The sequence below is a fragment of the Eutrigla gurnardus genome (genome assembly GCF_963514095.1).
Source record: "Eutrigla gurnardus genome assembly, chromosome: 5".
NCBI classification, from domain to species: Eukaryota; Metazoa; Chordata; class Actinopteri; order Perciformes; family Triglidae; genus Eutrigla; species Eutrigla gurnardus.
This window is the reverse complement of record NC_139919.1, coordinates 28,344,826-28,357,395: the sequence shown is the minus strand read 5'-3', so window position 1 is coordinate 28,357,395 and position 12,570 is coordinate 28,344,826. Positions and strand designations below refer to the sequence as shown.

The 12,570-nt window shown below is 44.2% G+C and overlaps 1 protein-coding gene across 1 annotated transcript; it reads right to left on the bottom strand.

Annotated features, from left to right (window-relative positions):
* Positions 1-735: 735 nt before the first annotated feature.
* Positions 736-10,679, bottom strand: mtmr7a (myotubularin related protein 7a). Its single transcript, XM_084008960.1, has 14 exons — positions 10,469-10,679; positions 10,113-10,238; positions 9,009-9,171; positions 8,617-8,774; positions 8,409-8,537; positions 7,280-7,414; positions 6,963-7,095; positions 5,003-5,112; positions 3,740-3,865; positions 3,449-3,498; positions 3,156-3,356; positions 2,846-2,980; positions 2,464-2,590; positions 736-2,370 (listed from the first exon to the last, which is right to left on the bottom strand). Exons 1-14 carry the CDS (start codon positions 10,490-10,492, stop codon positions 2,026-2,028), a joined length of 1,962 nt encoding a protein of 653 aa, XP_083865086.1. The 5' UTR covers positions 10,493-10,679; the 3' UTR covers positions 736-2,025.
* Between the last annotated feature and the right edge of the window lie 1,891 nt (positions 10,680-12,570).

The following is a 12,570-nucleotide window of genomic DNA, read 5'->3' as shown; positions in this document are numbered from 1 at the left end:
TTATATAAATAATTATTAAAAGAAAAATTCTATTATAGTTTATAATATAATAAAATTACAATTAACAAACATAATAAATAAATAAATAATAATAATAACAACAGTAACAATACTAACAGAAATAATAATAATAATGTAATAGTATTAGCTTTATATAATCATAATAACATGTATTAAGATTTTATAAAGTTAATACTACTACTACTAATAATATAACATTAATATAATTAATAATGAAAACAGTAAGAACACTATCTACAACAACAAAAATAGTAATGTATTATATTTGTAGCATTATATAATAACAAAAACAACAGTTATTATAATTATCATATTACTATTAATATAATTAATATCAATAAAAAACAAATGTATATTTTATTATTATTAGCTTATATAGAATAACAATAATAATTAACTATAATACATTAGTTATTATAATGTAGTATTATTATATATAGCAAATAACTGCAGTACAAATTATAATAATAATAATGATGTATTTTTATATTATTAGCTCATTGATCAACCTGCATACATTTATAGCAGTTCAAAATAATTATTGAATTAAATAGCCTCTGAAATTCATAAAAGTAATTATGACAGATCTTTTTTTAAATTTTAATCTCAGAGATAATGCTCATTGATCAACAATAAGTGTTAGGCAAGAGGCCAATTTTCAACTGTTGCCCCTTTAAAATTGAGAGAAGAATGATTAGAACAAGACGATTCACAATAATACGTTATTTATTTCAAAAGAAAAATTACACAACTTTGCATTGAGATCAGTTGAACGAATTTGGCTCTTATTCCACCTGAACACAGAAACACAACAATATAAAGCTCATTTTAGACCGTCTCATACAAATAAAAACAACATGCATTCAAGCGAGTAGTCATAAACAAAAGAAAACATCACGGTAAAAAAATATCTTAACATGCTTTGCTCGATAATCTTTGCATTGTTCGTTTGCAACATTATAGTTTGAATGCTTCCATTACAGCCAATAATCAAAAAGTCAGTCGGTATATGTAGATCTATATGTGTGTGTGTGTGTGTGTGTGTGTGTGTGTGTGTGTAAGACTTGTGGTGTGATCACAGCAAATCTGGGGTTGAAAAAAGTTTGTTCAATAACATTATTTCTTGGAGTGTAAATATAACAACCAACAACTATCTGCAGTTTTTTGAGGGATGTAATGCCTCCAAATGCCAGCTGAGGTCACTGTGGAGCAAGTTCAGTTCAGTCCTGAAGCTGTCTGGACTGAGATGAGCAGCAGCGATCTAAATCAGCTATTTCAAGTTCACAAAAAACACATTGCATAATAAAAAAAAAGGAAAACTAACCAATGCTACACAGACGAGTCGTTCTGAACGCCTCTCGGCTTGTATCTGGAACAGATTTGTCATATCTTTGTTCGTTAGCTCCAACTTTCTATTTGTTGTTTCTACATCAAGTGTCATCGTTTGATTCCTCCCTTTATTGATCATTTTTGCTGACTTTAAGCACAAATTATGCAACTGAAATGATGCTTGTCTTTTGTGTTGCTTCGGAAACTCAATATGAAAGTGCCTCTGACGCTCCGTGTTCATACGGTTTACACGATTGTGTTCTTGATGAATAAGTGAAAAGCACATTTACTTTGACAGGTTGACTCAATTTCTCTAAACTCACTCTAAACTTTGGTAAATCAAGTTCTTCTTTGTCGAGGCTTCCGTCGAATCTCCGACGTTAAACTGGAAATTCAGTATTGCTTTAACGTTCTGCGTGCACTCTTGTGTAAAGTTAGGTGAAATCTGACAGACATGACAGTGAGCAGCTTTTTTATACCTTGTAGAACGTCACCAGGAGGTCAGAGGGCAAGAAGTGAAACGTGGTCAGCTACAGTAAACGACTACTAGAATCAACGTGGCATTAGGCAGGTCAAATGCAAATTAAAAGTGCAACCCGAATGACACTTTTCACTGGATTTGGGTAATATTTGTGTTTACACGGTGAACGTGAAGGTGAAGCAGCGCTAGTCTGCTCAGGCAGCCGAGTAGGCCGCCTCGTCGGAGTCCGGGTCCCTGGCGCTGTCCTCGCTGAGCGGCGAGCGGCAGCTCACGTCGGCGATGCCGGACTCCTGGTCGCTGCCGTTGGACAGGTTGGATTCGGACGTTTGTTTGGGGTCGTGGGTCAGGAGGAGCAGGCTGCTGTCTGGCGTTTTGGGCTGGCAGGGGCTGCTGGTGATGAAGCCCCCGCCGGTGTAGTCCTGAGGGGTGTTGGCGAGGCCGAGGTCGCGGCCCAGCGTCCACGCCGTGGGGCTCTTATCGAAGGCGACCGCTCTCTGGGTGACGCTCCACTCCTGCTCCTGCTCCAGCTGGGCAATTTTCTGTTGATGATGTAAGATGACAGTCCAGAAACACCACGGGAGGTTGTTTTTGAATCTCCTCATGAGAAATGACAAGCGGCGAGAACCTCCTACCTGCTTGTGTGAAGCCAGCTGCTCCTCCAGCTGCTGCGTCTCCTCCTGGATGGCACTCAGGTAATCCTCCACCGACTGTCGGGGATGCATCCCTCGGTCGAACCGGTTGTACAGCCCTCGCCAGAACCTGTCCAAGCAACGCTGAAATTAACACGTCGACTCCTTCCTTCCTTAGACAGAGACCGTCTACGGTACAAACAACAAGATCGCTGCCGTATTTATGTCTAGATGTCGTTATTTTAAGTGTTGATGGAGCAGCTACGGTGTTTGATCCGAACTCCGTTCAGAAAACAAGCATTTTAAAAGTCCAATAACTTGTTTAAGAGACATGAGAGGAAATGCATTTCAACCTAAGTTGGATGCTCTCTTTGTAAACACCTACTTGAAGCAGCAGGGGGCAGTAGAGGGCCGGAGGAGCCCCTGAGTCTGGCTGTGGTCCGGTCGGTACAGAGGATTGATGTAGTCCGTCCGGTTCTTCCACAGATAACTCCACAAAGAGTGAGTCCTCTCACGCAGTCTGGAGATAAAGTTCACGTCACGATTGATCAAGGAAAACAAATGTATTTTGAAAGGCCTTTTGTGTGAACGGAGTCATCCCTCTTTGCATGAACCCGGTGATGTAATAAACCACTTCTCTTCAGGCTCCCCTGAAGGCTGTGAAAAGGAGAATAGACAGCAGGTTTAAATCTCACCCCAGCTCCATCCTCTCCCGCTGGTTGTTGCCAATGAAGTTGCCGTACTGGCAGGAGTAGATGTGGCTGTGAATGGTGATGAGGAACCTGGCGTTGAACTCGAAGGCACAGGGGAACTGCTCCATGAGCTGCCACACGCACTCCAGGAACTGGTCTATGATGGGGGACACCTCTTTGGGGTCTCCGACCAGGTGGTTGCACCTGGAGAAGAGGCGAGGACGGGGAGATTAAAACAAAACGACAAAACATCGGAAAATCATAGATGCCATAAAAGTCACATTTAAGAGTCAAACCTGTGAGAGAACTTGTGTCCAAACGAGACCCAGTCTCTCTCGATGAGGGTCTAAGAGCAGAAGAAACAGGATGAAAAGGGTTCAGACGTAGTCCACCGACAATCAACAAGGACTGAACCGCTTCGACCTCAGTGTGGGGTCGGTTTCCTCAGACTTCCCAAAAGCAGACTTCTCCACTATCAGTCTGAATGGGTGTAACTAGACGGGTACATGACATTCACAACGCTTCTTAAAAGATGCAATTCAACACTGTAACTAAAATACATTAAAAAGGTCAAAGGTCAGTCCTACCATGAGTCCCCTGAGGGTCCTGTAGTGAGGATCCAGCAGCACACAGGCCACCGAACACACCTGGGCGGTTCGGTCCCAACCGTCGGAGCAGTGAACCAGGACGCTGACACCCTCCTCTGCAACAGCCTACACACACACACACACACACGCGCGCACACAAACACGCGCACACACACACACACACACACACACACACACACACACACACACACACACACACACACACACACACACACACACACACACACACACACACACACACACACACACACACCAATCAAAGTGATAATACGACCATTGACCCAGAAAGCACATTTCTTATGGCAAAAATGTCATTTTTAGTCGCCAAAAACACATTTGTAAATCTAACAACTTTTGGTTACCATGGTGATTCATCCTGATGGAGACCCCTGAGCCCAATCCTTGCACCTTAATTAGTTTGAGCACCGCACAAATGTGTACAGAATTCCATCAAAAGCATGTCTACAGCTGTTAGATCTGGCTTTTGGACTCTTAATGGACCTGTCAATCAGCAGGTAAGCCCCGCCCCCTAAAGCATCCCCTGCTTTCTGGTCTGGTGGACTCTAAATGGACCATAATGTACTAAATGAACATCATGCTGGATTGAAGAAGACTTGAAACTAGAGATTGAGACCATAAACTCATGTTTACAATGTTTACTGAGATAATACATCAAGAGAGAAGTAGGACCATTTTCTCATAGACTTCTATACAACCAGAGAGGAGTCGCCCCCTGGTGGCCAGCAGAGAGAAGTAGGACCATTTTCTCATAGACTTCTATACAACCAGAGAGGAGTCGCCCCCTGGTGGCCAGCAGAGAGAAGTAGGACCATTTTCTCATAGACTTCTATACGACCAGAGAGGAGTCGCCCCCTGGTGGCCAGCAGAGAGAAGTAGGACCATTTTCTCATAGACTTCTATACAACCAGAGAGGAGTCGCCCCCTGGTGGCCAGCAGAGAGAAGTAGGACCATTTTCTCATAGACTTCTATACAACTAGAGAGGAGTCGCCCCCTGGTGGCCAGCAGAGAGAAGTAGGACCATTTTCTCATAGACTTCTATATAACCAGAGGAGTCGCCCCCCTGGTGGCCAGGAGAGAGACTGACGTATCAGTTATCAGTATCAGGCCGACGGGCGACATCTTTATCTCACATCCAGGGTACGAGCGGCGCCCACGGACACCTAAGCTAACATTGAGCTGCGTGGCGAAGGCAGACAGCAGGGATTGACCTCCAGACTGACCTTGGCGATGAAGATGCCGGCATCCAAAACAGCTTTGATGTGCTTCAGCCAGCCTGAGCTCTCCAGACCTTCCAGGAAGTCGGACATGGAGGGGGAGCGCAGCTCACACACTGTAAACCACAAACACAGCTGTCTCAGCGGCAGGAAACACGGGGCATACCTGATCACCATCTTTATTAAACCTCGACTTCACGTCCCCGATGACATCAGCAGACGGATCTGCTGCACGGCATGAGAAAACGGTTCATGTGGAGTCAAGTTGGTTTGTCAGTTCATCATCTAGGGAGGGAAACAATCGTTAAATGGATCATCCAAATTTTCCCACTCCCCAGAGGATGACTCATGCTGACCTTGGTGACCCCCCTGACTCTTCCTCTGGTCCCCATTAGCAGGTCAAAGTGTTCCACTTATCGTAAAATCCACAAAAACGTCGTACATATATTCATAGCTCCGAGATGAAGAAGACATTTGACATTTCCTGTTGCGCCACCATGAGCTTCGTTTGTGGTTTTTGAGTGAGGATGCAGCTAATTAAAAGGATTCCCAGACGTTCACGTTCTCCTGATGATGGATTTTAATCACTTTCGGCCTTTAACTTCCATTCCGACGTCGTGTAAAAACGTGTAAACATCGTAGTGCAAGAAGTGGACGTAGTCGAGATGACATCACCCATCGGTTTGGGGACTTGTGGAGGGGTTTTGGAGCTTTTGAAGCCTCAAGACTTCTTTTTGCTATCGGAGGAGTCGCCCCCCGATGGCCAGCAGAGAGAATGCAAGTTTAAGGCACTTCAGCGTTTGACCGGAGGATTACCGCCCCAGGTTTAGTGCTAATAAGCAAATGTTAGATTGGAAGATAACACCTGCTAAACATCTACATTTGAGGTTAGAAGCTGAAATATCTCACAGATTCTTAGTCGTTGTGGCCAAAATACAAAAACACAGACAATTAAAAGGGTTCACTACCCAAATAACAAATAACATCTTTAAATGCATCATCTACGGGACACTTCCACACGTTGTAATTGATGAAATCACAAATGTTGGACTTGAGAGCGTTTCTTCCCGTTTTGATATCTAACACCATGGGAATAACGTTGATGTGATATTATTTTTGTTGAAAATCTGCACCGTAAGGCTTCCTGCATTCTGTTTGTTTATCTTCTGCATTCATTTCTCCGTCTTCAGGGTTCAAACACAAATATTTGCGAGTTGACTGAGAGGCTAACGTGACACGACGGCGTTCTCCTCACATGACATTTGTTTGTTTTTGCTTTAGATTGAACACATTAACAGAATTCAGACTTATAATTTTATATTACTTATATATTCAGACTTACTTATAACTGGATGAAAACTTCTGCTCTCTCATTAAAACGTGTTTTTTTTTTTCACCGTATGAGAGCGCTGACCTGTAAACGCCCAGCAACAGGAGAGCAGGTGAACAGGTTCATTTGATGTTTTATAACAATAGCGGGGCGAACTTCCACTTGGAGGGAATTTTTGAGCTAATGCTGCCAGGCGGGGGGGTGGGGGGGGGGGGCACTGTGCAATGTGAGGGAGTCAGGCAGGCCGGCTCTGAGGGGCGAGTCGCCGTCTCCAGCTTTTAAAAAGACTTCCCTTGTGTTGCCAGGGGGGCAAAGAGTTATCACAACTAAGAACAGCTATAACTTTTCAGACTTGAAATCCCATCATTCTCACGCCCTCGCTCTCTCTTTGGGGGGATGAGGTCCCGGATTGTCCACTCCAGGAAACCAAAATAGCCCAGAAATAAAATCCAGATGGATTCAAAGTCTTACGAGGAGCACCCCTGCACAATACCCAGAAAGTCTCCCGTGGGCTCATTTCAGGCCTGATTGCAGCTTCAGTCATGTGAAGCAGCAGAAACACGGACCATGATGAGGTGAAGCTGACAAGGGGACGAACGCTCTCTCTCGTAATTAAGTCTGAAAACACAGAGTTACCTTCCAGCATCTTCTGCTGGCTGTTTCTCATCACGTGGATGTTCTCGATGCCGATGAACTGGAACTTAATGTTGGAGTAGTTGTCTTCGTTCTCGTAGCCCTTTCCCGCCGCGCGGTTTGCGATCGCGTTCAGCTGGACAAGACATTTGATTTGTTAAAATAATAATAATAGAAGAAAAAGCATGGTTTTAATAAAAAACGTATGTTGACACAGCCAGGATGTTTTGTGTTCAAAGCCCAGCTGGCTGAAAGAGGCAGCACAGAACAATAACGCCACCTGAACATACAGCAGGACGGGCTGGAGGGGGGGGGCTCACCTTGGGCCGGGTGTCCACCACATACATGAAGTCGCTGCGGGGGTTGGACCTCAGGATGGCCTCCAGCATCTGCTCGTCCTCCAGGCAGCGAGCGCTGAAGCCCGACAGCGGCTGGCTGCTGCGGCAGATGGCGGCCTGGGAGGAGGCGAGAGGCACCCGGATTTTAAAGGTCCCGTATGATGAAAAACATGTTTTAATAATAAGAGGGAACCTTTAAATATCGTCTTTAGAGATCACATTTAGGGGAAAACAAACCCACATATGTGAGAATCGGGGCGAATACAACTTCACAGTTACATTTATTTATTTATTATTTATTGCACGTTCGAGTTCAGTTAATCGACCGCAAGATTTCTTACATCTCCTTTTAGTGGCCACGAGGGAGAGAGAGATAGGGAGAGAGAGGGTGAGAGAGAGTGAGGGGGAGAGACTCGGACTCAGATCCAGCGTTCCTTGAAGGACCCTCCACCCTGAGAATCTGACCTCACACACATAAAGCACTCCGACCCGTCCGGTCCAGATTAATGAGGGATTATGAACGTCGGGTTTATCAGATACGGAGAGAAGCGGCGATGACTCACGCTTCCATTCCAAGATGGCGTCTCCTCAGAGGACCCGGGCTGAACTCGCCGTGTCCTCAGGATGACACACGTTCGCTTTACGTTTCACTTTTTCACAATTTAATTATTACCAACATTTCATATGTGCACGTAAGATTATTGTATCGTTATTCCACTGAAAAAAGTGATGCAATAAGAATATGAGTTTCTTAACAAATGCAAAGTGATTCCAGGGTGTTTTAGTGCCTGGGTTTTAAGCATATTTGATGATTAAGGGGATAATATTGTGAATCCCAATTATTTTGTATTTTATTTACCGAGACATTGAATATTCAGTCCCGTGCTCATGTGTGAGGGAGCGCCACATGTTCCTTTTACAAGTCAAACAATCAGAGCAGATCACACCAAAGCAAATAAAGACTGAGGACATCATCGAGATCACTTTGAGGGTTTGGGAACATGAAAACTTCCCAGCCTGGTTTTTCTGCCAAATAACGGTTTTGATCGTATTTAATCCTCTCGTTAATTTGCATGAATCTCACAGGAAGAATAAAGTGCCGTGGACTTACGTGGTTTTCTTTGGAGTAGTACACCAGAGCAGGAAACCGGCCTCGGCTCCTGAACTTGGAGCTGCCCACGATGACCGGAGGGGTGGCGGACTCGGGCACAAACAGGTCTGCGGGGTACGTGTCGCTCACCTTTGGGGAAGAGACGACCACAGAGCTGAGCTCCAGCATCATCAGGATGAAACGGCAGCGTGGAGGCCGGCGCTCTGACCTTGTAGTGCTGGTTGACGGGGGAGCGTCTCCACAGAGGGTTGGGGAGTCCCATCCTGATGTAGTCCGCCTGGAGGTCCAGGAAGTCCCAGTCCTGCCGACGCTCCTCCGGGTCCACGTTGGGCTTGTAGGAGAAGCAGTACAGCTCGTCACATCGCTCTGAAAGCAGAAACACCAAAGACCAAAGGGATCCAATTAAAACAAACAAACAAACACAAAAATGTAATCTCTTTCACATCACAAAATAACTGCGATCCATCGTCATCAAAATCTGCATAAAACTCTAAAATGGCACTAAAACATACTGAAAGAAACAAATATTTTGATCAATTTTAGTGGAAAAACAATCAAATGATCCTAAATAAGCGGAGCGATGACATCACCGGGTCGTACCTGGCTGGGAGAGGCGCTGCAGGGACAGGTGGACGTCGAGGCACTCCCGCTCCCGGGCCACGACGAAGTGGAGGACCTGGAAGTTCTTACAGCGGATCAGCAGAGAACATCCGGACGGCCCGGCGGCTTGTTTCTCCACGCTGGACACCAGACTGTGGAGCACCTGGCAGAGGTCAACAGAGGTCAACGGAGGTCAAGACACGGCGCCAGCTTCGTTCATTCAGAGCTACATGAATGGATGAAGCCAGTTTCCAGTTGACCTTTGGTCTTTAATTCAGTACAAATACTTTGTTCAGGTATCTGCACTTCTACTTGAGTATTTTTTACTCCCTATATTTTGAAACAGACTCGTTACTTTCGTTTCAATGCATTTGATTATTTTTTCTTATTAATGATGCAAGAATTTAAAGGTATCTGTACTTTTAATTGAGTGTTTATTTTTCTGATAACTTTTTTTTTTTTTATCGTTTAAAAAAATAAATCTTTACTTTTCAAAACAGGCTCGTTACTTTGGTTTTGATGTATTTGAGGGGAATTATCTTTTATTTTCTTATTAATATAATGTGAGTTGGCCTTGCAAAAAAAAAAAAAAAAATCCAGAATAAATGTATATGGATACTTTATACAGTACATTTTAGAGCCTGTACTTTAGAGCCTGTACTTCTTTTTTTAAACTTTTACTTGAGTAAAGAATATGAATTAGTACTTCTACTTTCACCAGAGTATCTTGTACTTCTACTTAAGTATATATTTTTTCTAAAAACAGACTTGTTACTTTCATTTCAATGTATTTTATTTTTTCTTATTTATTACACAAGACTCACTTCATATATATCTTTTCAAAGTGATACTTTTTACTTTGAGTACATTTCAGAGCCTGTACTTTTTTACTTTTACTTGCGTAGACGTTTAATCATTTTTTCTAGTATCTTGTACTTCTACTTGAGTACAGAGTACTTTGACACCTCTGACCCCATAAATAATGATGGGTATCTCTCATTCTGGCCCTGTGATGCTTGGTAATCTTATGGAAACCAGATTTGTTGTTTGCAGGATCTCCCAGGCTACTGGCCCCTCAGTGTCAGAGGTATGACGTCATCATACCCATGTTTCATTGCGCACTCCAGCCTCGTCCTCCACAAAGATGGTGTGCGTGGCCGTCAGGTAGAGGGTGCCCACCCTGCTCCTTTTCCTGGGGGAGACTCTGTCCAGCAGCCGGACGTTGTCCACCTGGAGGAGGAAGAGGAGGAGGAGGAGGAGGAGGAGGAGGAACAACAACATCATCATCAGAAGCTCCGCCACAGCTGAGCACTGACACGCAAACAGCTGCCTACGTGGCGCGCGCATCAATCACGCCAGTTGTTTCATCGATCGTATGCATTTAATAAACATCTGCAGGCATCGTGAGCGCGCATGACGGGCCGTGTGGAGCTATAGTGAGCGCGGGCCCGCGGGTTTACCTTCGGTAGCCGGATGTGCTCCATCAGCGGCGGCAGCGGACAGAAGATCCCACGATCCGTGAACGTCTCACACCACTAGTGCGACATGTGCACGCGGGCCGTGTTTCAGGTGCTGCAGGTTAGCTTCGGCGGGTGGAGGCGGTGGCTCGCGCGCAGGTAAACGCTGCCATAACAGTGCTGCTGCTGCTGCTGCTGCCTCCTTCACGCGAGATGCAACCCGCCGGGTCCTAAAGCCCGCCGACTGTCAGGCCTGTGTATAAACGCCAAAGAGGGCGTTTAAGGCTGCTGCTTAAAAGAACACAGGGATCAAAAGTACAGACAATCCACACTCAAATACTTCAGAAAGTACTAGAAGTACTGATTCAACTTAAAGTAATATAAAATAATAATATAAAGTAACAAGTATCCCTATGAAGGACATTTTGACTGTAACAGAACATGCCAAAATACATGGCCTTTAGCAGCTCTACAACATTTTTTGTTTTTGTAAGATCAGCGAGAGACATTGGAGATAACAAATAGCCTTAAAATGACCAAAATAACCCTTAATTGCTCTGACGACCTGACAGTTGATGGCGTGTCACCAGCAGTTTAAAATGCTATTTCAAAACTAGATTAATGGCGTCATACATTCTGGTGATTGACTGTTAAACAAAGCATGAAGCTATTTGGAGAAGCTCCCCAATGCAAACACACATGGATCCAAACTAGATGTCCATCTTTGCCTTGGACGAGTCGTAAAAATAAAAATGTATTTTACTTTTTTGTATTTATTCTGCAGTATTTTGCACACCAGCGAGCAGAGGAGTCATCTGTTGCAGGACAGTAGACATTCATGTATGAGGAACCCAACAAAGCAATGATTATTAATGTAGGAATCCAGACAAGCCTCGACGACCGAACATCTGTTCGTCCGTGTGCTACATCTGTTTTCATCGCCGCTATGCGTCTCGTGGCTGTAATTACCCTCGTATGAAAAGGCCAACCTAAAGTAAACTTTGCAGTGGGATGCTGGGTAACTTGTCGTCTCGCTGTGGAATTCGTTTCGAGAAGTCGGCGTTTCCCCGAGGGGGCGATCAGGACTTCATGTCACAATTAACCCACGGGGGTCAAACGATTCTCGTACACGACAGGAATCTCTCGCTGTTGCCAAATGTGTCAAAACTAAGACAGATTGATGCTATAACTCTGTACTGTAACTCTGAGATCGTCCCATCAAATACAGTTACGTTTGAATTTGTGTAAATGTAGTTTTAGGAACTTCTACTCCAAAAAAAGAAAAAAAAGTGCCGTTAGTGTGACCTAGATAGAGACAGGAAATCACTTTTAGCAGAGCAGGGAATGAGGGAGTCTTCGATGAGAATGTATACGAGCCCCCCCAACTAATAAAAAGAGTATTAAGTCAAAGTAAGAACAGGTAGTCTTCAGGCTTCAGTCCCCAGACTGTTCTTAAAATGCAATATGAGGAGACTTTGTGCCATCAGATTAACAGTAAACCGTGGCTAATACCTCCTAGACTAGACTCCCCCCCCACAGTGAGCGCCACCATGTCTTTCATTCGCCTCATGCAAACTATTTGTCAAATTGTGCTCTAAGTGTTTCCTGCCCCCCCCACCAACCACCCAAAAGACATGCGTTTTTTATTTTTCCTCCTCCAGAGCTGTTGTCTGCCTTATCAGTAATTGTTCACTCTAACATTTCCTGGTGACACCAGTGTTAACTGGAGCGAACGGTCCACAAGGCAAACACCACTCAATCTGTTGACCATATCATACGTGTTCGGGAGCTCAGGTCACCGAGCCATCGGAGGGCGAATGCATTCAATTGGCTTCACAGAATTAGCGCATGTCAACAAGGAGGGCACGGCGAAGCCGGCGGATCCCTTCCATCCTTTTCCATGGTTACGGTGACCAACCACCTTAATGCTCAGTCCAAAAGCAGGTATTTTTATGGTCCAGGGGATTCTTTTTTATTATCATAATGGCATTAATACAGTAGCAGTATAGTGTAGCTCACAGGACCAGCAAACATAATGATTTGATTTAATTTTTCAAGCTTCATTAGTGTCCGGACATTTTTAGAAAAATCATTTTTTTCCTCAA